The 22328-nt window shown below is 39.2% G+C and overlaps 2 protein-coding genes across 7 annotated transcripts in view; one reads left to right on the top strand and one right to left on the bottom strand.

Moving 5' to 3' along the window:
* CSPP1 (centrosome and spindle pole associated protein 1) overlaps window positions 1–4018 on the bottom strand; it is a 65750-nt gene extending 61732 nt beyond the window's left edge. For 4 of the 6 annotated variants that reach the window (XM_081325824.1, XM_081325827.1, XM_081325826.1 and 1 more), the window contains exon 1: window positions 3934–4017. The gene's annotated coding sequence lies outside the window, so the exon portion shown is untranslated. Of the gene's footprint in view, window positions 1–3933 lie in introns of all 6 variants that reach the window. The other 2 variants (XR_014026180.1, XM_081325825.1) reach the window with 1 other exon arrangement.
* A 1775-nt stretch (window positions 4019–5793) lies between these two features.
* COPS5 (COP9 signalosome subunit 5) lies at window positions 5794–18981 on the top strand. Its single transcript, XM_081322789.1, has 8 exons — window positions 5794–6029; window positions 12085–12319; window positions 12926–13054; window positions 13532–13597; window positions 14521–14606; window positions 15225–15336; window positions 16046–16194; window positions 18612–18981. The coding sequence occupies exons 1-8, from the start codon at window positions 5878–5880 to the stop codon at window positions 18694–18696; spliced, it is 1014 nt and encodes a 337-aa protein (XP_081178915.1). The 5' UTR covers window positions 5794–5877; the 3' UTR covers window positions 18697–18981.
* Window positions 18982–22328: the final 3347 nt, after the last annotated feature.

Genomic DNA, 22328 nt, shown 5'->3' with positions numbered 1-22328 from the left:
CGTCTTTTAATTTCTTGGCTACAGTCCCCATCTGCAGTGATCTTCGAGCCCAGGAAAATAAAATCTGTCACTACCTCCATTTCTTCCCCATCTATTTGCCAGGAATTGAGAGGGCCAGATGCCATGATCTTGGTTTTCTTAATGTTTAGTTTCAACCCAAGTTTTGCACTCTCCTTCTTCACCCGCAACACAAGGCTCTTTAGTTCTTCTTCACTTTCTGCCATTAGAGTGGTATCATCTGCATATCTTAGGTTGTTGATGTTTCTTCCGGCAATCTTAATTCCAACTTTTGATTCATCTAGCCCTGCCTTTCTCATGATGTGCTCTGCATATAAGTTAAATAGGCAAGGCGACAGTATACAGCCTTGCCGGACTCCTTTCCCAATTTTGAACCAATCAGTGGTTCCATGTCCAGTTCTCACTGTTGCTTCTTGGCCCGCATATAGATTTCTCAAGAGACAAATAAGATGGTCTGGTATGCCCATCTCTTTAAGGACTTGCCACAGTTTGTTATGATCCACACAATCAAAGGCTTTAGCATAGTCAATGAAGCAGAAGTAGATGTTTTTCTGGAACTCTCTAGCTTTCTCCATGATCCAGCGTATGTTAGCAATTTGATCTCTAGTTCCTCTGCCTCTTCGAAATCCTGCCTGTACTTCTGGTAGTTCTCGATCCACATACTGCTGGAGTCTAGCTTGTAGAATTTTAAGCATAACTTTACTAGCATGAGAAATGAGTGCAATGGTGCGATAGTTTGAACATTCTTTGGCACTGCCTTTCTTTGGAATTGGAATGTAAACTGATCTTTTCCAATCCTGTGGCCACTGTTGAGTTTTCCAAATTTGCTGGCAAATTGAGTGTAGCACTTTTACTGCATCGTCTTTTAAGATTTTGAATAGCTCAGCTGGAATACTGTCACCTCCACTAGCTTTGTTGTTGCTCAGCTTTTCTAAGGCCCACTTCACTTCACATTCTAGGATGTCTGGCTCGAGGTCAGTGACCACCTCATTGTGATTATCAGGGATGTTAAGCTCATTCTTGTATAGTTCTTCTGTGTAATTTTGCCACCTCTTCTTAATCTCTTCTGCCTCTGTTAGGTCCCTGCCATTTTGGTCCTTTATCATGCCCATTTTTGCATGAAACGTTCCTTTCATCTCTCCAATTTTCTTGAAAAGATCTCTGGTCCTCCCTATTCTATTGTTTTCTTCTATTTCTTTGCATTGTTCATTTAAGAAGGCATTCTTATCTCTTCTAGCTATTCTTTGGAATTCTGCATTTAATTGGGCGTATCTTTCTTTTTCTCCCTTGCCTTTCGCTTCCCTCCTTTCCTCAGCTATTTGCAAAGCTTCCTCAGACAGCCATTTTGCTTTCTTGCATTTCTTTTTCTTTGGGATGGTTTTGGTTGCTACCTGTTGTACAATGTTGCGAACCTCTGTCCATAGTTCTTCAGGTACTCTGTCTATCAGATCTAATTCCTTAAATCTATTTGTCACCTCTACTGTATATTCAACAGGGATATGATTTAATTCATACCTGACTGGCCTAGCGCTTTTCCCTACTTTCTTTAATTTAAGCCTAAACTTTGCAACGAGAAGCTCATGGTCTGAGCCACAGTCAGCTCCTGGTCTTGTTTTTACTGACTGTATAGAGCTTCTCCATCTTTGGCTGCAGAGCATATAGTCAATCTGATTTCTGTGTTGACCGTCTGGTGATGTCCATGTGTAAAGCCGTCTCTTGGGTTGTTGGAAAAGAGTGTTTGCTATGACCATCGTATTCTCTTGACAAAATTCTATCAGCCTGTGCCCTGCTTCATTTTGTACTCCAAGGCCAAACCTGCCTGTTATTCCAGTTATCTTTTGGCTTCCTACTTTAGCATTCCAATCCCCCATGATGATAAGGACATCATTTCTGGGTGTTAGTTCTATAAGGTGCTGTAGGGCTTCATAGAACCGGTCAATTTCATCCTCTTCAGCACCGGTGGTTGGGGCATAGACTTGGACTACTGTGATATTGAATGGTTTGCCTTGGATTCGAACTGAGATCATTCTGTCATTTTGAGGATTGTATCCCAGTATTGCTTTTCCTATTTTTTTATTGACTATGAAGGCTACTCCATTTCTTCTGAGGGATTCTTGCCCGCAGTAGTATACCTGATGGTCATCTGAATTAAATTCACCCATTCCTGTCCATTTTAGTTCGCTGATACCTAAGATGTCAATGTTTAGTCTTGTCATCTCTTGTTTGACCACGTCCAGCTTTCCTTGATTCATGGATCTTACATTCCAGGTTCCTATGGAGAAAAAATCTTTACAGCATCGGACTTTCCTTTCACCACCAGACATATCCACAGCTGAGCGTCCTTTCGGCTTTGGCCCAGTCGCTTCATTCTTTCTGGCGCTACTAGTACTAGCCCTCTGCTCTTCCCCAGTAGCATATTGGACGCCTTCCGACCTGAGGGGCTCATCTTCCAGCGTCATATCGTTTTGCCTTTTGGTACTGTCCATAGGGTTTTCATGGCAAAGATACTGGAGTGGGTTGCCATTTCCTTCTCCAGTGGATCACGTTTTGTCAGAACTCTCTGCTATGACCTGTCCGTCTTGGGTGGCCCTGCACGGCATAGCTCATAGCTTCATTGAATTACGCAAGCCCCTTCGCCACGACAAGGCAGTAATCCATGAAGGGGTTTCAAAGGGTAATACCCCTTTTTCTTAATACTGTACTCTATTTCATTCATTTTCCAGGATTTTTCAAAGATAATGAACAGAGTTTGCTTCATCAAGAAGTTCCCTCACTTCATAAACCATCTTCCTGTGTTTTCTTCTTCTTTAAAAGCCATGGCTGAAACATCACATAAAAGTGGCCTATCCAACTTCTTTAGTACAAAAGTACAAATATTCCTTCAAATGTTTTGATGAACCCACAAGACCATGAAATGAAAGGGGCAGAGGCCTGCAAACAATATTTCCAACTGCAGCTGCCATATTTATGGGATTGCTTCCCTTTCACGGGTGCATTAACAAATTCACTGTTAGCCTTCGGGAAATGAAGAATGAATTTCCGCAAAAGAGAACATTTGGAGAATGAATCACCGCTATGTTTGCATTTTTCCTATTTGCGTTACTTGTATTTTTCACTCGACTGATTTCATTCTGATGGCATCTTATCGTTCAATGTTTTAGTTTCACGATGTAAATCCCTAGGACAGGGGTAGGCAACCTCGGCTCTTTTATGACTCATGGACTTCAACTCCCAGAATTCCTGAGCCAGCTATGCTGGCTCAGGAATTCTGGGAGTTGAAGTCCATGAGTCATAAAAGAGCCGAGGTTGCCTACCCCTGCCCTAGGATAAGGATTCCAGCAGCAAAGAACTACAATAGGCAAACAACCAGAAGCTACAGATATCCGAAACATCTTCTAAATCCAGAGAAAACGAGACAGAACAAAGCGAACCACTCGGAATCGAGACAGAAGCGCAAACAAGCAGCTTGAAGTTTCCAGGAGACTGTCGCTTTAAGAAGAAGCCGGACGGCGTTGTTAAGCAACCGAAGTACAAACAAAACCTGCGGCCTCCGAAGAGCTTCGGCGAAAGCCGACCGCGCGGTGTCTCCCACAAGCCCCCGACTTTCTGAGGCGAACATCTGGATTGAAAAAGGACAAGTCTACGCCCAACCTCGCCCACCCCGACCCGAAGGGGCACTTCTGCCAGCCTTCTCCAAAGCCCTACGAGATATGCAAGGGCCCCCCCTCCCCTTGCTTGCCCCTTCAGGTCCATTTTTAACCCATCCCCAGCGGGGGGAGGGGGGGGCTGAGGGGGCGGTAAGAAGAAACGCGGTTTCTCGGCGCGCGCTTCTACCGGACAGTCCCGGGTCGGTATGAGAGTCCTTTAGGGCTGCAACGACCAGTCTTCGGAATTGTCCTTGGCCCGAAGCTCACCTCGTCTCCCGCTCGCTCCGAAAAGGCCCAGGCGCCGGCGGGTGCTCCACCAGCGGCTCCCGCCGATTTTTTTTCTCAGTCTCAACCGAAGCTTCTCAGAGCGCTCCGCCTTCTCAGGGAGGAACCTAAAAAGCAGAGGGAATAGGCTGCGTACCGACGGCGCCCTCTAACCGCCTGGAATCAAAAGCCACATCCGGATTTGTGAGAGGCGGCGGAGGACCTGTTCGGTCCTGTGCTGCGTTGCGGAAATGAGACGTCTTTGGGGCAGCCTTTCATCTGTTTGCAGCTGTCTAGCGCTCTGTGCAAGCTCAGAAACCCCCTTGCCAACAGGCATAGCAGATGTCCCAACACTTCTTTTTTTTGGGGGGGGGTGAACCATCGAGTCAGTCTTGACTACTGGCGACTGCCTGGATTAGTCCCTGCAGTTTTCTTGGCGATCATTTCAGAAGTGGTTTGCCATTGCCTGCTTTCTAGGGCTGAAAGAGACCACTATAATAAATTGGCTCAGATTAGGCTAGAGATCGAATTGGACGAAAAAAACCCCACTGTTTTTCTGGACACTTCAGTAGCTAAGGAGATTGAGAAGAGGAGCGACCACAATGTTCAGCCTACGGTCTGACACTTCAAAGTGCTGCAGCGCTAAAGTACGATGTGAGAATGGGCTGCAAACATGCAGTATAGATTCTGATCAGGTGCTGAGATCTTCTCAAGTTATAACCAGCTGGCATAGAGAAATATGTTGATTTCCTTAACAAATAAAAGCAAACGTGTTAACATATGGTTGTTTATGATTGTTTCTACTTTTATACCTTGTATTTAGCTCTGGGAAGTCGGGGAGGGGGAGGGGGGAAGGGGGGAGGGTTAGGAAGGGTTGGGTGGGGGAGGGGGGGAGGGATTGTTAAACATAAAATGTATTGTAAAACTTTTCAATAAAAAAAAGCAAACATGTTACTTGGTAGGCAGCTGAAAGCCATGTGTGAGAGCGTCCAGGTTTTTTTTTTTCTTAAAAAACTAGTTGCAGGGACAGTACAGACATGAAAACCTACATCAAAACATGACATTTATTTTATCAAGAGGAAATCGCTAGTTTTTTGTATCAAAAATGCTAAGTTCTTTTGATCACTCAGTGTTATTTCAAAAACCAAAGCTAAATAAATATCTAAGATAAGGATCAGAAATATTTTAGAGGAAAGTAACTGGAAATACATTCTGTTAATGCTATAGTTAAATTTCACTCCACAGATGTTAATGAACAAATTAATGAACAAATTCCCATCAAAATTCTCATGGCCAAGATTTCCTCCAAGTTCCAACACATCTGGAGGGCAATTAGGGAAGAGTGTTGTCTCATTTAGCTATCAATATATCTAAAATGCATAACAATTACCAAATGACATTTGCCCCAGCTTTTCAATGATTTAAACTTTCAAAGTCTGTTCTGCTGTGTCCTTTCTTCGCAGGCATGCGGTCATCAACCAGTTCCATATTTAAATGCAATGGAGAAAGGCTCCTAACAGCACACAGAGATCTCCTAGATCTGTGTTTCTCGGACTCAGCAGTTTAGACTTCAAGTGCCAATATTCGTCGGAAGTGGCATGCTGGTTGGGGAATTCTGGGAATTGAAGTCCATACATATTAAAATTGTTGAAACTGAGAAACACTGTCTTGGATGGCCTGGCCCTGGGGCTTTTCCCGGAGACACACCTGGCGCGCGGAGTAAATCAAAGTCGAGGCTAGCCCGGCTCTTGGAAGACTAATTCCATCGCTTACCATTAGGGGGCAAGCTGCAGGCTTCGCAGAGTGGGAGGAACCATTCGCCAGGAACGACTGTTCTCCCCTCACTTCCGGTTTGCGCTGTCCGACAGCGGACCGAGAGGTTCCTGCTGCCCGAGGCGGTTCACCGGGAAGCAGAGCCTTCTTTGGCTCGGCCTGACAAGCCGGTGAAATGGCGACTGCCGGCCCTTCGGGCAGCGGGATGGCCCAGAAGACGTGGGAGCTGGCTAACAACATGCAGGAGGCACAGAGCATCGATGAGATTTACAAGTATGACCGCAAGCAGCAGCAGGAGATCCTGGCGGCCAAGCCATGGACCAAGGAGTAAGTTGGTGTCTGGGCGACACGGAAAACCGCCGCTCCCTCTGCGTTCCTCGTTCACTGCCTTGGCTCAGAGAGTTCTGCCGGCTGCCGAGGTCGCTGCCCGATCCCGTGGCCAGGAAAAGGGGCCGGTGCAGCAGTGATGGTGCACTTGCCCCAGAGGTAGCCTGATGCAAGGCGGATCTGGAGAAGGTGGGGAGATAGAAAAACGGGTCCAAGAAGAGATTGCATTCTTTAATTGGATATAGGGATGGAGGATTTAAATTTAAAAACAGAGATGCAAGTTTGGATTTTGCAGATCCTAGGGAGGTAGAAATATTAGGGTTTGGCACTCATATGGATGTTAACAAAAAGGAGAAAATGAAATCAGAGATGAAACTAAGGAAAGTGAAGATGGACTTAAATTAGGTGAAGAGAGGCATACTTATTAGAGGATTGTAGTTCTCTTCAAGCAAATACTGGTAACGACATATCTACTGAGTTTTACAATATATATTTAGGTCTTTCTCTTCTTGCCTGTAACCATGATGCAAACATGTCCTGGAAAACTTTTTTCTGCCAGGATTCCACAACATTGCCTTTATCTCATCTCTTGCCCATGTACGAGACAGACCTAAGTTATCCTTAACTGTTCTGTTATAAACTATTGTTTTCTTCCTTAAGCCAACAGCAATATAACACAGTTTCAGAGTGTAGAAAATGTAATGCACTTTGCTGATTATTCTGTCTACAGAAGATCAGATGATCCACAGAGAGAGGCTCTTTTGAAATTACAATATTCCACAGCCTTCTGTTTTTCATTAGTGTGATTCTTTCTCAAAAAGCCATGAATGCTGAATTAGCCCAAGGGCATAGCACTGAAGCCATTTCATACATTCATATAAAATGCCTCTACTAACTCAAAAATAAGGAAAATGAAGAATATTGCAATATGACAGATACAAATTAAACAAAAATATGTTACTGTGAAACAGATGTTTCACTTTGACAGTTGACTGTCATTTCATTGGAACACCAATATTGGTCATAATGATTGAGTTGTTACATAATACTGTCTTCAAATTATCCAGCATGCTATAATCTAGAACAGAGACCCCCCAACCAGGGACCGGTTCTATAGAGAAAGATTTTTCAGCGGGCCAGAGAGGGCATGGTTTCGTGTGCTGCCTGCATCCCGCAGATGGGGCTTTGCTTGATTGCACGGCCCAACTGCTGGCATGCCACGGCCCAGTGCCGGTCCACAGACCGGGGGTTGGGGATCCCAATCTAGAAAATCAGTCTATTAAGAATGCCCAAATCACACTTTTGTCTTTCTCCCTTTCCTGAGTAGAGAGGTCTTCAGAGTTCTTCTCATTTGCTTTTCTTTCTCTTTCAGTGCTTTGAGGATTCTTCATTTCTTTGCCTAGCAAAGAGATCTTTTCCTCTCCTTGCTCAGCATAGAGATCCTTGCAAAGGGGCAGCAAGACCCTTAACTTTTTGTCTGCCTCTTCCTTTTCTCCCTAAAGCAGCTTGAGCCTTCTGGCCAATATTTCTTGCCCAAGCCTCACATCTAACCAGGCCCCACTTTTCTTGGGAGACCCATAGTGTTGTGCTCAGTGGGTTGTGAGGTTCCTGCCAGGCCACATCTTTCTTAAAAGTGACTCACTTTGCCCAGCCTGCATATTTATACAATGCTACCAGCAAGCATGTTTGGAGATCAGAAAGCCAGAACAAAAGCAGGACAGAGATTGGTAATAAGATTGCATATTTCATACCCATAAAGTTTTTGATGTGTTGAGAACAGGAACAGAACATTTTACTTCAGCAATTCCAAAAGGCCTTTATTTAAGATTTGAAGGTTATATACACAAACATTTTTATATGTATCCATGTATAATATGAAAGCACAGAATATTAAGATACAGAACACTTTAGGATGTGGCCTGTGTTGACAAAAAGGAAGGAATTCACAGTTTTTAGAGGTAATTCTTTTTTTTTTATTGAAAAGTTTTATCATACATTTTATCTTTAACGATCCCCCCTACCCCTCCCCTATCCCTCCCTCCTTACCCCTCCCCCCCTCCCCCCCCGACTTCCCAGAGCTAAGTACAAGGTATAAAAAACAAAAAAAAAGAATCATAAACAACCATATGCTAACAACCATAAACTCTAAAATCTATCACTCTCTAGCTCATATAGGATAACTACAAACACTATTAATATAAAATATATAAAAAAAGAGAAAAAAAAAGAGAAAAGAAGGGAAGACTTGTTCAAATGCTACATGAAACTTTTTAGTCCCATATTTGTTCTGGATATACTCAATCCATTTGTCCCATATTTATTCTAGATATACTCAATCCATTCCTCCTAACAGTTTAATAGCCTCCTTAGACTTCACATCCTCTGGATTCAAAATCAAAGCCTTTTCTTTTTCCTTTATTTCATTCTCCTATTCTTTCCTCCTAGCTTCCACAGCACATCTAAATTTATTATTCATATATATCAACACCCCTCTCATATAGGCCTTGCTAACATCCCAAACCATGTCCATAGAGGTGCCCTTATTCATATTAATTTCAAAAAAAAAACCCCTTCATCCGCTGTTTAGATTCATCCTTGAAAAAAAGTCATTAGTCAACAAAATAAAATCGATCCTGAAAAAAGATTAATGTCTGTCAGAAAAAAAAAGTATAATCCTTTTCATGCAAATGTCTTTCACGCCAAATATCTCACAATTCCAAGTCATCCTTCATTTCAAAAAAGGATTTAGGCAGTCTAACATGACTTGGGACACGCTTAAAAGCTCCAGCCTTGTCCATCTGTACATCCAAAACACCATTCCAATCCTTCATAAAAATAAAAAATTTATAATCCAACTGGGTAAACTTTGTATGAAATAAACTAAAAAAGTCAGCTTATTGTTGATCATTAATATTAAAAAACTTTCTTCCTCTTCTGTGGTGAATTTAGTCCATTAACGTTCCAAATTAAAAATTTAGTTGCCATGCATATCATCCCAAAGCTCTTGGAGCACTGCTTAAATAGAACTATCTTTTTTAGGCCGTGCTCCTCCCACTGCTTGGCTGTAAGTACATTTTTCTTTTATTTTTCTTTGATCGTTTTAAAGCAGCACACGTCTCCCTCTGCTCTCTAGAATCATCCGAAGAAGTTGTGGCTTGATCTGCTCCAGCACCATTCTCCTCTGTCTGTCCATCTTCAGCCTCTTGGTGTTCTCCTTCTCCAGATCCCTTTGCAGCTTCCAGAAGTGATAGTGGGGTTGCTTTTAAAACATTATTGTAAAAATCACGCGCCTGCATCACAGTAGCCAAACGGTGCCTTTTGCCTTCATGCATCACCATCAACCCATCTGGAATCTCCCATCTGAACCTTATATCTCGTTGCTTGAGCTCTTGCACTAAAAATGTAAAATCCTTCCTTCTCCTTAAAATCTTTGGAGGAATTTCTTTTAGAACCAAAACTTCTTGATCAGCAATCACAACTTTAGTACCATAGGCAGCTTGAATAACTTCATCTCTAATTTCCCTCTTTGCAAAATAGACCACCACATCTCTAGGTAACTTTCTCTGTCTAGCAGTCCATGAATTCACACGAAACACTTTATCCATGCCTCCCTTTATTTCAGATGCTGGCTGACTCAATACTACTTCCAGAGCCTCAGAAATCAACTGCTTTAGGTCTTCCTTAATATTCTCTTTTAAACCTCTGATTCTAACAGCATGTTGCATCTGGAAATATTGAGCAAGACTCAGTTCTCTGTCCATTTTGTCTCTTAAATCTTCATTCTCCAGTACTTTTGCTTCTAATATGGCATTCTTTTGAGTCAAGTCTTCCACTTTTTCATCCAAATCTTTCACACATTCAGCCACTCTATACACTGAAGACAAAATGTCTACCTTCATCACTCTGAACTTCTCTTCCATCCTCTCTTCTATTCTCTCCTCCAATTTCTCCAATTTCTCCTCCATCTTTGCAAATTTATCACCCATTGTTTCCAGAATTACCTGGGCATATTTTTCAAGAGCATCTTGTAAATCCTTCGGTGTCAATACATCAGGAAGAAGCAACGCTTGTAATGATGACTGTTGCATCGGAGAAGTTCCAGCACTCCAAAGAGCTTTTGGGGAAGGTTTAGCCGCCATCTTTACTTTCACTTACTACGCACTTTCACTTTTAAATTTATAAAATCCATTAAGCTAGAAAGCAGCCATAAAAGTCCTCTTCACCTTTTCCTCCTGTACCGCTCTGCCTGCTCCTTTTATTCCATGGTCTTTCCTTCTGGCAGGGGTGGTCGCAAACGCCTGGCTCTGCTCCAAGAAATCCGGAGCAGAGACGCTGACCAGCTGGGAGCGACCCAGGCTACGGGGGAGTTCGATCCTTCAGCCGCCCAAGCTTTAAGCTCAGGCGGCCCCGGAGAACTCAACCCCTACCTGGGGGCTCACCCCCTCCTCTTCTCCCGAGGAGGGGGCTTCAAATCCACCCGAACAGCTGATCGGCGCTGTTTCGGGTGGAAATAACACAGCTGAGCCGTGGGCAGCCCGCAAGGGCTGTCTCCGGCGCCGCGCCGCCACCGGAAGTCCCCGAGGTAATTCTATAAGTTAGATATCAGAATAGTTTTCAAATTAAGCAATGCTTTGAGCTAAATTTTCCAAACCAACCAAACCATGCACAATATTACCTAAATTGTTTACTGAATTATCAGACAATGTTATTTTATGGTTTTGCAGTATAGTTCTATTTTATTTAGTTAAAATAACCTGCAGCCTGTATCATTGTCAGTATGCTTACAAAAAGATACAGATTAAAATATGTACAATATAGGAAATTATTAAATTAGAAACAGTAAAAACGGATAATGAAAAGTTATTTATTTCATGAAAAAAATGACATCAGTGCTGGATCCAAACATATTCCTACGGAGCACATTCAATAGAGAATTGTTCTAGGGAAAACCCTGCTGCACGCCATATATCTGAGCAGATGGTGCATTAAATAATCCATAGTCTGTCAATGCCTTTTTTTAGGAACTACATAAATATACAAATAAATGCTTGGGATCATCACCCAAAATAATACAAAGAGAAGTTTACGTAATGTTGAAAACATGAATTTTCTGTAGCAACAATCTTACAATGGCGTGAAAGAGAAAGGCTTGTATGTATACTAGACAAAGTTTTAGTAGATGTCATTCTGTTGTATGCCAAATTTCAGGCTACAACAGCTTTTGGAACAAACAAATATACAGTAACGGATTCCCTGTTTTTTGGTAGATAGATTCTCATCTTAAGTCCCATCTTATGGTGTTGGATATTTATCATGTTTATGATTTCAGAATTGTCAAGTTTTTCTTTTCTGAGTGTCTATCTCCAGTTACACTTTTTGTAACATCTCATTTATCAAAATATTCTAGAGATTTCAAAAATTTTAGTATATTTTTGTTCTCTTAAAGATTAATGGTGGATTTTTATTTTTTTCTTGTGATCTAAAATAGCCTGGTGATTTTATGTCTAATAGAAATGTCTAATGGAAAAAATTCAGAGAAGAGCAACTAAGATGATCAAAGGCCTGGAGACTAAAATGAAGAACAGCTGCAGGACTTGGGTTTGGCTAGTCTAAAGAAAAGATGAACTAGGGGAGACATGATAGCAGTATTCCAGTATTTGAGGGGCTGCCACAAAGAAGAGGGTGTCACGTTATTCACCAAAGCACCAGAGGGAAGGACAAGAAACAATGGTTGGAAACTGATCAAAGAGAGAAGCAGCCTGAAATTAAGGAGAAACTTCCTGACAGGACAATTAACCAGTGGAACAGCTTGCCTCCAGAAATCGTGGGCGCTCCATCATTGAAGATTTTTAAGTAGACAGTCACTTGTCTTAGATGGTATAGATTCTCCTGCTTGAGCAGAGGGCTAAACTAGAAGACCTCCAAGGTCCCTTCTGGCTCTATTCTATTCTATTGTAGAGCCATTATGCTTAAATAATGTATGTGTATTTTTTCCTATTTTCCTTTCTATAATAATTCAATTGCATTTTTAAGATATTTGGTCTTTTCCTTGCAGCCACCATTATTTCAAGTACTGCAAAATCTCTGCCTTGGCTCTTCTGAAGATGGTCATGCATGCTAGATCAGGAGGCAACTTAGAAGTGATGGGCCTAATGCTTGGAAAAGTAGATGGTGAAACAATGATCATAATGGACAGTTTTGCTTTACCAGTAGAAGGCACTGAAACCAGAGTTAATGCTCAGGCTGCTGCATATGAATACATGGCTGCATATATTGAAAACGCAAAGCAGGTAAAACAAGAAGATAAGCTATTTTAGTAATTTAACATTAACTAAAGTTATTTGAATTCAGTTGTAAATCTGGAGACACTTAGATGATAATCTTTAAATTAAGTACGCCTTGCCCTTGATCTTAAGTGAAATGAGCTTGATTTTATAATGATCATTTTTTGCTGTGGTCGTTAAGCAAATTACCCCAGGTGGTCGATAAACAAATAATGCTATAGTTAAGTGAACCCACCTTCCCCCATTGACTTTGCTTGTCAGAAACCTGGAAAGGTTGCAAATGATGATCATGTGAAACCAGGATGCTGCAACAATTGTAAATAAATGCCAATTGCCAAGCACCAGAATTTTGATCACTTCACAAAGACACTATGATAGTCCTATGACGATTGGTCATAAGTCACTTTTTTAAGTATTGTCATAACTTCAAATAGTTATTACCGAATGGTTGAGGACTACCTGTATATTTACAGTATATTATATTGTGATTCTGAATATTCTGTGTAGAATAAAATCTGCAATTTGGCAACAATCCAAAAACCTGGTTATATTAATTAAATGTCTTTTAAACAATGTGCTTTCTTTCCTCTCCCTTCTTTTGCTTTTGGTTAGGTTGGTCGTCTAGAAAATGCAATTGGCTGGTATCACAGCCATCCTGGCTATGGTTGTTGGCTTTCAGGAATTGATGTCAGTACACAGATGCTTAATCAACAATTTCAAGAACCTTTTGTAGCTGTGGTTGTGAGTATAATAATTAGAACTTATGAACTAAACACTAAAAAATGTTTGAGAGATAATTTCTGCAATATTTTGTGAAGAGGTTTGGGGGGGGTTATGGCTTGCTGGGTTTTTATGTGCTCATCTTAATGTTTTTCTAAAAATTAAGTGCAGCCTTTCAAGTTAAATTAGTATAAGAACTAGAAACTTCAACTAGCAGCTTAGCACAGTGTTTGTTAAAATTACTAATGCTGGAAGAATATGTCTATCTGTATGTAGTTTAAACCAGGCATTAGATTCCATATATACATACCATACAAGTACTCACATGCCAGTCTAGCAGGAGAATAGCAAGTATAAACAAGGGTTTAGCAGAGATGGGAGGTCCCTAAAATAACTCATGTGTGATTGCACAATAAAATCATAAATTATATGTAAGAATAATATTTAGCTGCTTTTTAGGAAGGTACTGTATATGTTAATTCTGAATACTTTTTACAGATTGATCCAACAAGGACAATATCTGCAGGAAAAGTAAATCTTGGAGCTTTTAGGACATATCCTAAGGTAACAACACTATCATCAAAGTTATATAACATAAAATTGGAATTAACTAAACAAATGACAAACTACATAGCTTGAGTCAGTTGTTAAACTCATACAGTTGGATACAGTGGGATCATTTTGCTGATGGAAAGCAATCTACCAGTGAAACAAACTGATAATTCACTCGTTTTAAATCTCAGTACAAAAAACAGTTTTGCTTGGATGTAGTCATGGTTATTTATATTCTCAGACTTCCAGCATATTGCAGGAGGAGATAATTACATAGAATATTGTGGAGCTCAATAATATTTTCACAGGATAATCTGTTTGTGATCCCAATACATGTCAGTGGTATGTGAATAGTGAGTACAATCATAGCTGAAAGTGACCATTCATTGTTCGCTTTTTCTACTGCGGTTATCTAGTCTGATTTAGAAAATTCATGTCTGTATCAAAAGTCTTTTAAAATTTATACAGAAGAAACAAAGATGTCCTCCTTAAAGAAAAGACAGATTGAACAAGCTGATAAAAATTACCTTATGAATTTAGGACTTCCTGTGTAAAAATAGGGCTCTTTAGCCTTTTCAGATGCATATGGTTTTTGCACTTTTGAGGGAAAGCACTGTCAATGAATTACTAACAAGGGCTAATGCAGAAGTCACAAATTACTTATGGAAGCATTTCTTTGTTGAGGATAATTGCAAGAACTGTGGATTATGGCAGAACTTTTGTTCAAAAGATAATGTAGTGTGTCCCTTACATTCTTGTCAGAAAAAGTAGAGTGGAAATTTCTATGTGTGCATCAGGGTGTTTTAATTATATCATTCAGGTTGCTTTCTGAAAATTTATAAACCTCTAAATGAAATAGAAATTGAACAAAAAATGAATACATTGAATTGATAGGAAGTTAACAAGATTCCTTGTTAGTATGCTTTATCTTTCAGGGCTATAAACCTCCTGATGAGGGCCCTTCTGAATATCAGACTATCCCACTTAATAAAATAGAAGATTTTGGAGTGCACTGTAAACAGTAAGATATTATCTTTTAATATAGAGACTTTACAATGTTTTCCAGTTTGGAAAGAAAAATACAGTTACTTGAAATTCTCCAAATCCTACAAATATATTGTGTTGTAGGTGCGAACATTATGTCTTTGCTTTGGAACAGAAAGAAAGCAGATATGCATAATTGATATGGCTTTCAATGAAGCTCTTTTGTCTACGCAAATCTGATTTGCTAAGGTGTGGTAGAAAATTTGACCCAAACAGTTTTGATGAAAAAGCATTCAATATCTTACTCAATGACGATTTTGCTCATGATTCCTGTGTCAAGCATACTAGCTTGTCCCCATCCCACCCTCCACATTTTTCTGTAATTATAATTGAGCAACTGTGCGCACACACATACACTATTAATCTGGATATGATGCCACTTCAATATCATTCCACAGTTTTTTGTCCACTTTCTTTCCTCAGTTTTACCTAACTTTATAGACACTCATAAAATTTTATTAATAACACCTTTTCTTGATCATACTAATGTACTCGATATTTGTGTATATAAAAGCATTTATTTCCAACCATTCATGAGCTTACTTTGAAAAATGTTCTGTATGTCTCTATATAAACATTTTTTTTAATGAAACAGGTATTATGCCTTAGAAGTATCCTATTTCAAATCCTCTTTGGATCGCAAGCTGCTTGAGCTTTTGTGGAATAAATATTGGGTGAACACTCTTAGTTCATCTAGTTTGCTTACTGTAAGTATTATGGAACACCTGAACATGCAAAAGCAGATTACTAACAAACTTAACACATAGTTTCTGTAGGCAGAAAGATAAAAAGTCAAGAAAAGGGATTTCATAAAATGGATTACAAAATATACTAAAGTTTTGGGTGTTGCAGACACAGATCATATATTCCTCAGTGTAACACTAAGAAGCACCAATTATAGAGATAGCTCCAGAGACCATTTTTGTATTGAGCAACTTACTTCCTTTCTAACATCCTACATTCGTTCCTTTTTTTATTTAAGACTAAAAATCTAGTTCTGTCCATCTATGGTAGATACCATCTGCCTGCTAAGAGATTTCCATCCAATCCTTTTCCATTAACACACTGCAGCTCACAAAAAATACTCTGGGTAGGAGACCCACTAGGGGGAACTCAAAAGTTGTGAGAGAAAAAAGAAGTCGGGTCATATGTTTAAATAAAATAGGTGAAATAGAAATCTTGAGGAATGCTGGCTGGGGAATTCTGCGAGTTGAAGTTCATACATCTTAAAATTGACAAATTTTGACACTGCTTTTCAACACTGAAGTTGAAAAATACACTGAAAGCCAGAGATACACTGTTGTCAGAAAAAACCCTCTACATGGATTTAAACTTCATTAGCTTCTTTAGTATGGATTGTATAAAATAGCAGCACAGGTGGAAATTGTGTTCATGTTAAATCTTTTTTAAATGCAGAATGCTGATTATACAACGGGACAAGTATTTGACCTGTCAGAAAAATTAGAGCAGTCAGAAGCTCAATTGGGACGGGGAAGCTTCATGCTGGGTTTAGAATCCCATGACAGAAAATCGGAGGACAAACTAGCCAAAGCAACAAGGGACAGGTAAGGTCACGTTCATTTGAGATTTTGGATTAAGAATAAAATACTTAATTGTATGAATATTTCATACTCTTTAATATATAAGATATGTTCTTGTGCATATCGCCAAATAGAAGTTGCCAATTTCAGTGGTTATTTTTGTCAGCATTTAGAGCTCCTAGATATGACTATTTAATTTTTTTTCATATCAGCATGAGTTATGAAGCTAGTTTTATTTATTTAATGATGAAATGGCTGCCCATCCCACTGTATTAAGTGACTAATAGTTTCAGATATATGTGAAGAGAAATATAATTTTAATGTATGTATGTAATATATGAAAGTATGCTTGTATATTGGGGAAATTGAGCCATTTTTTCCATTTGGCAACAGTCTGTTTCATGAGATTTTGAGTGGATAGCTGATTGTTAACCCAAAGGGGGAGCTAACATGATTCAAGGTAGCCAACGTATTTATTCCATCCAATCCCATGGTTTTAAGAGAATTGCTGCTTAGACCATGGACAGTACCCAAACTAGATTAAGATTTTCATTCCATATACTAGCCACCTGTGTTTTACATTATCTATTTAAAAACATGGATGACTAATGTATGGAATGAAATTCTTACTTTATTTAGTTTAGTATTATCCATAGTCTAGCAGCAGCTTTCTAGAATTCAAATCTGTTTTTCTTAGTCTTGACAGGAAAAGGAAGTAATTGAACCTGAAGTTTTTTAAATGCAGCATGTGTTTAGTATCTGAATTAGAGCCTTACAGATCTTCTCTGGAATATGGAATGTGTGTACAGAATATAATGAGAAGAAAGTATTTGACATTTTAAGTAATTTTTCACTAAACCATAATGTGGCTTGCTGGGTTTTAGTTTGGCATTATATGTGAACCTGCCAGTGTAACTGGTAAACCATAATTGAGATATATAGCTACAGTGACTTTGCAGTGTACCTAGGCAATGTGCACAGTGTTTGGCAAATAATAGGAATCTGTCCCAGTATAACTGACAACTGACAAAGCAACTTCAAGGAAAATGGAGGAATGACTGCAGAATATGATTATGTTGTTTCGTTGTTGTTAGCTGCGAAGTCGTGTCCGACCCATCGCGACCCTATGGACAACATTCCTCCAGGCCTTCCTGTCCTCTACCATCTTCTGGAGTCCATTTAAGCTCACGCCTACTGCTTCAGTGACTCCATCCAGCCACCTCATTCTCTGTCGTCCCCTTCTTCTATTGCCCTCAATCTTTCCCAGCATTAGGCTCTTCTCCAGTGAGTCCTTCTCATTAGGTGGCCAAAGTATTTGAGTTTTAGCTTCAGGATCTGGCCTTCTAAAGAGCAGTCAGGATTGATCTCCTCTAGGACTGACCGGTTTGATCGCCTTGCAGTCCAAGGGACTCGCAGGAGTCTTCTCCAGCACCATAGTTCAAAGGCCTCAATTCTTTGGCGCTCAGCCTTTCTTATGGTCCAACTTTCACTGCCATACATTGCAACTGGGAAGACCATAGCCTTGACTATACGCACTTTTGTTGACAGGGTGATGTCTCTGCTTTTTAGTGTGCTGTCTAGATTTGCCATGGCTTTCCTCCCCAGGAGCAAGCGTCTTTTAATTTCTTGGCTACAGTCCCCATCTGCAGTGATCTTGGAGCCCAGGAAAATAAAATCTGTCACTACTTCCATTTCTTCCCCATCTATTTGCCAGGAATTGAGAGGGCCAGATGCCATGATCTTGGTTTTCTTAATGTTAAGTTTCAACCCAAGTTTTGTTTACACATACTCAATTTTAATTACAGAACTTTGTTGAAACAATACTGTGTTAATGAATCTACGTTAAATACTATATTATTGTAAAGCATAGTAAGGAGTCCCTGCAGATTTTACTCTGCTAGTTGTTGCTGACTATAGGGGACATTGCTCATCTCCATTTCAGGGCCATTGAGCCAGTGTTTGAAATCATTTCCATGGTCATGTGGCCAGCATGACGTTGCAGAGAGCTGTTACCTTCCCACCAAAATACCTATTTATCTACTCGCATTTGCATGCTTTCAAACAGTTAGATTGGCAGGAGCTGAGGCGAGGACAGGAGCTCACCCCATCACATGGTGCTCAGGTCTCAAAGTTGGGCTGATTGCTTTCCAGCCAACAAGCCCAACATCTTAACCACTGAGCCACCATGCTGCCCAATAGCATAGTACATACAATGTTTTCTATATTGTAGTTCAAGTCCATAATTTGTACCGTTGTACGGCTACTTAAAGAAAAAGTTGAGTTATTCTTTAATTCCTTTTGATTGTAAAATACTGTGTTTGCCTTTTCAAAACTAAATGATAACATTTATGCAATTATGAAAACTCTGTACTAGGACATGTGACTAACTTGCAATATAATGACAAAGTTCATTTAGCCATTTGTTTTTGTTTTTCTCTCAGCTGCAAAACCACAATAGAAGCAATACATGGACTGATGTCTCAAGTTATTAAGGACAAGCTTTTTAATCAAATTAACATTGCCTGAAGAATATCATCAACTGATACTTATGTTCAGGATAGAGAAGACATGCCTATTTGGACTAATTTCAGAACTGGAACTTGAGCCAATATGGAGATTTTCAATGGATTTGTAGTACTTTAAACCATTCTTTCCCAATTCTTTGCCTAGTTTTAAGAACAAATTCAAAGTTTATTGTAGCTCTGTTGTTTACGATAACATTTTGTTGATTGCTTCAAATAAATAAATAGGTTGTAGAAGTTTAGAATTTATCTGTACCAGTCTGCAATAAAGATCTCTTAAAATGGCCAACTGCTTTTTCTTTTTTTCTTTAATATTATAAGTCATTTTCATTCTTTGTGGTAAATTTTGTGCTGAGCCAAAACCAATTTTTTCCTGAACAGTGCCTATCCATCTGCACAATCTCTCCTGCAGTGGAAATGCTGCTCTTTCAATGAATTGGCTTGGTTCACAGTTATTTCTTAAGGTCAGATCTTTCTAATTTATATAGGTGACAGCACATAAACTGATTGTGGCTTATCTTGGAAACTGAAGGGCTGGTCCTGGTTAGTATATGGAAAAGAGAAAAAAGTGCCTAAGAATTCCAGGGCGCTCGACTAGAGTGAGAAGTCAAAAAAATCATCCTGAAAAAATGCATAATATTCTGAGGAAACTGTATGGATTCAACAACATAAATCAAACTCAAATTGAAGGCATCTTAGTCTATGAACACAAAATATAGGTGCTAAATTTGTGAATGCCTTTTAATTATGATTCTCCTTGTAAGCTTAATGCATTATCCTAGACTAGAATTTCTAGGATAGCATTGAATCACATCTGATGAATCCCATCCTTTGAAGAGATATAGCACTTTGATTATAATGCTGTAATCATTCCCACACTGATCAAGCTATCAGTGTATTGTTTGGCTTTAGCACACCATGAACTTATATAAAGTAATTTATGTATAAATTATAAAAGTAATAAAGTAATTTCAGAACTTAAGGTGCAAGACAATCTGTCAGCACAGAAAATTCAGCCCTTCCTAAAGAAATGTTTAAAGGGAAAAATATTCTTGGGGGACAAGGGCAATTAAAATCCAGTCTTTTCTTTAAGCTCTATTTTGCTTAATGAAAATGGAAAGTTATTTCCTAATATAAAATTACTGTATTGAGGGTTCAGAAAATTAATTTGTCTTATTAACTGGTAAAATCTGTTGTTTTATTAAATGACTAATCAGTATTAATTGAAAATGTAATATTAAGTACAATTTGATTGGAGCATTACATAAAAAGAACTACAGTTTTACAGTACATTTTCCTAGACTAAAGTAATTCCTTTAAAATATATTGGATCCAACAGAACCTGTCTGCTCTGCTCAAGAACACAACAGGACCTGTCTGCTCTACCCAGGCCCACAGGATATGAATCTATGAACACAGAATATGAATATGAATCAATATGAAATGCTGTACAGGTAGTCCTCAATTTATGACAATTGAGCCCAAAATTGTTAAGAAATATGTGAAGTGAGTTTTGCCCCATTTTACGACTTCTTGTCTCAGTTGTTAAGTGAATCACTGTGGTTTTTAAATTAGTAACACAGTTGTAAAGTGAATTTGGTTTCCCCATTGTCTTTGCTTTTCAGAAGATTGCAAAAGGGTATCGCATGACCCAGGGACACTGCAACCATCATAAATATGAATCAGTTGCCAAGCGTTTGAATTTTGATCATGTGACCATGGGGATGCTACAACGGTCATAAGTGTGAAAAATGGTCAATTCATTTTTTTCAGTGCTTTTATAATTTTGAACTGTCACTAAATGAACTATTGTAAGTCGAGGACTACCTGTATTAGTATTTCAAAATGTTTTGTTTTATGTTCCTACTTAGCCCCCACCCCACTAACCTTATTCACAAATGGTACATTGCACTAAAACTAAAATAATCCAGAACTATTGAAGAATGCCAAAAGATAAACACTATATGTTTAAGTTTATACAATAATTTTAGACACAGTGCAGACTGTGGATTCAAACTAAAAACCCATTCTCACTTGAAATGTATCAATATATAATAGCAAAAATGTATGTATGATATAAATGTGAGCAAATGCACACCTGAGGGAAAATTCACACAATAAAAGATCTTTACAACAAATTTTAAATACATTCTCCTGAATTTAAATTGTAAAAAAGAAAAAAATGACCAATAGCTCCTTAATTATAATGGCTTAGATACACAAAATTATATTATTTCCTGAGGTATATTTCTTAATAGGGTATGTATCATGTATGTATGTATGTATGGGAAAGACAAGAAGAGTACTATTGTTTTCATGTCCTGCTGACAAGTTTCTATAGGCATTTAATTGGCCACCATTGGCCAGAACATGGACCGTATATCTGATTTAGCAGAACATTCCCTGTCTTCTTAGCAAACAGAATATCAGTTTTTACATGAACCAGAGTCACGCAATTGAGAAATGGCCGTTCCCTGATCATTCAACCTTATTAAATTGAGGAGCAATGTTTGAATGTGGCAGGTTGTTTGGATATATTTAAATATAAGTGAACTTGGTCTTATTCAGGATCACACTTATTACTATCCTCGTTGATGAAGAGAGTTCTGCCTACAATTGCCTACAAACACTGAAAGAGATCTGCTTCATGTGATGCTAATTTAACAGAGCAAGTTCAAGGAACATGAGTGGATGCCAGTGTGATTATGCATGACTATTTATAAATTCAATTTACCGTATTTTCCGGCGTATAAGACGACTGGGCGTATAAGATGACCCCCCCAACTTTTGAGATGATTTTCATGGGTTAAAAAGTCGTCTTATACGCCGGAAAATATGGTATATGGTACTCAACTCCAATGATTCCAAGCAGCTTGCATTAAACATAGAATAAAAATATGAAAAACCAATAGCATAACTATAACAACTAAGCAACCTGATATGTAATTTTTGGGCAGCAAAATATAAATTGACTAAACAATAAACAAAATCTACAGGTGTACTTGATGGAATAACATCTCTTTCTAGGCAAAGCAACTAGCAAAAGGAAGATCGAGTCCCTCATTCCCATGAGGGGCCCTGATCCTCCACCCACAATCCTGCATGGTCCTGAAAAGAACCTGTTTTATACTACAGTATCACCTCTCTTTCCTTATTCTTGAACAAACGCCATCACTGTGCTTCATCCACCTATATGAATCCATATACAAGAGCAACACCTAACATTTTATCCAGAAGATACAGGTGCCTTCTATGACCACTGTGAATAAAGAACTTGGAAAGAATTCAGGAAGCATTGCTCTGCTTTCTTTAAGAATTTTATTTATTTATTTATTTGTTTGTTTGTTTGTTTTTATAAACCGCCCTTCTCCCGAGGGACTCGGGGCGGTGTACAGAGTAAGGTAGGCAAACATAATGAAACAGTACTGAAAAACAATAAACAAAACAAACTGGGACCCCAATTAGAGCTATCAGGCCAGGCCGGACTGCTGGAATAGGTAAGTCTTCAAGTCGCGCCGGAAGGTGCGGAGGTAGGGGGCCATCCGGATTTCAGTTGGTAAGCAGTTCCAGAGGGCTGGCGCACCCACTGAGAATGCCCTCCCCCTGGGGGCCACCAGCCGACATTCCTTGAGCGGT

The sequence above is a fragment of the Vipera berus genome (genome assembly GCF_964194415.1).
Source record: "Vipera berus genome assembly, chromosome: 3".
Classification (NCBI taxonomy): Eukaryota; Metazoa; Chordata; class Lepidosauria; order Squamata; family Viperidae; genus Vipera; species Vipera berus.
The sequence above is the reverse complement of the archived record's forward strand: the minus strand, read 5'-3'. Positions and strand labels throughout refer to the sequence as shown.

Coding starts and splice junctions, on each gene's coding strand:
- COPS5 (XM_081322789.1), top strand. CDS start 5,878: ATGGCGACTGCCGGCCCTTCGGGCAGCGGGATGGCCCAGAAGACGTGG. Junction 12,320..12,925: donor ATATTGAAAACGCAAAGCAG/GTAAAACAAGAA, acceptor GCTTTTGGTTAG/GTTGGTCGTCTAGAAAATGC. Junction 13,598..14,520: donor CTTTTAGGACATATCCTAAG/GTAACAACACTA, acceptor TTTATCTTTCAG/GGCTATAAACCTCCTGATGA.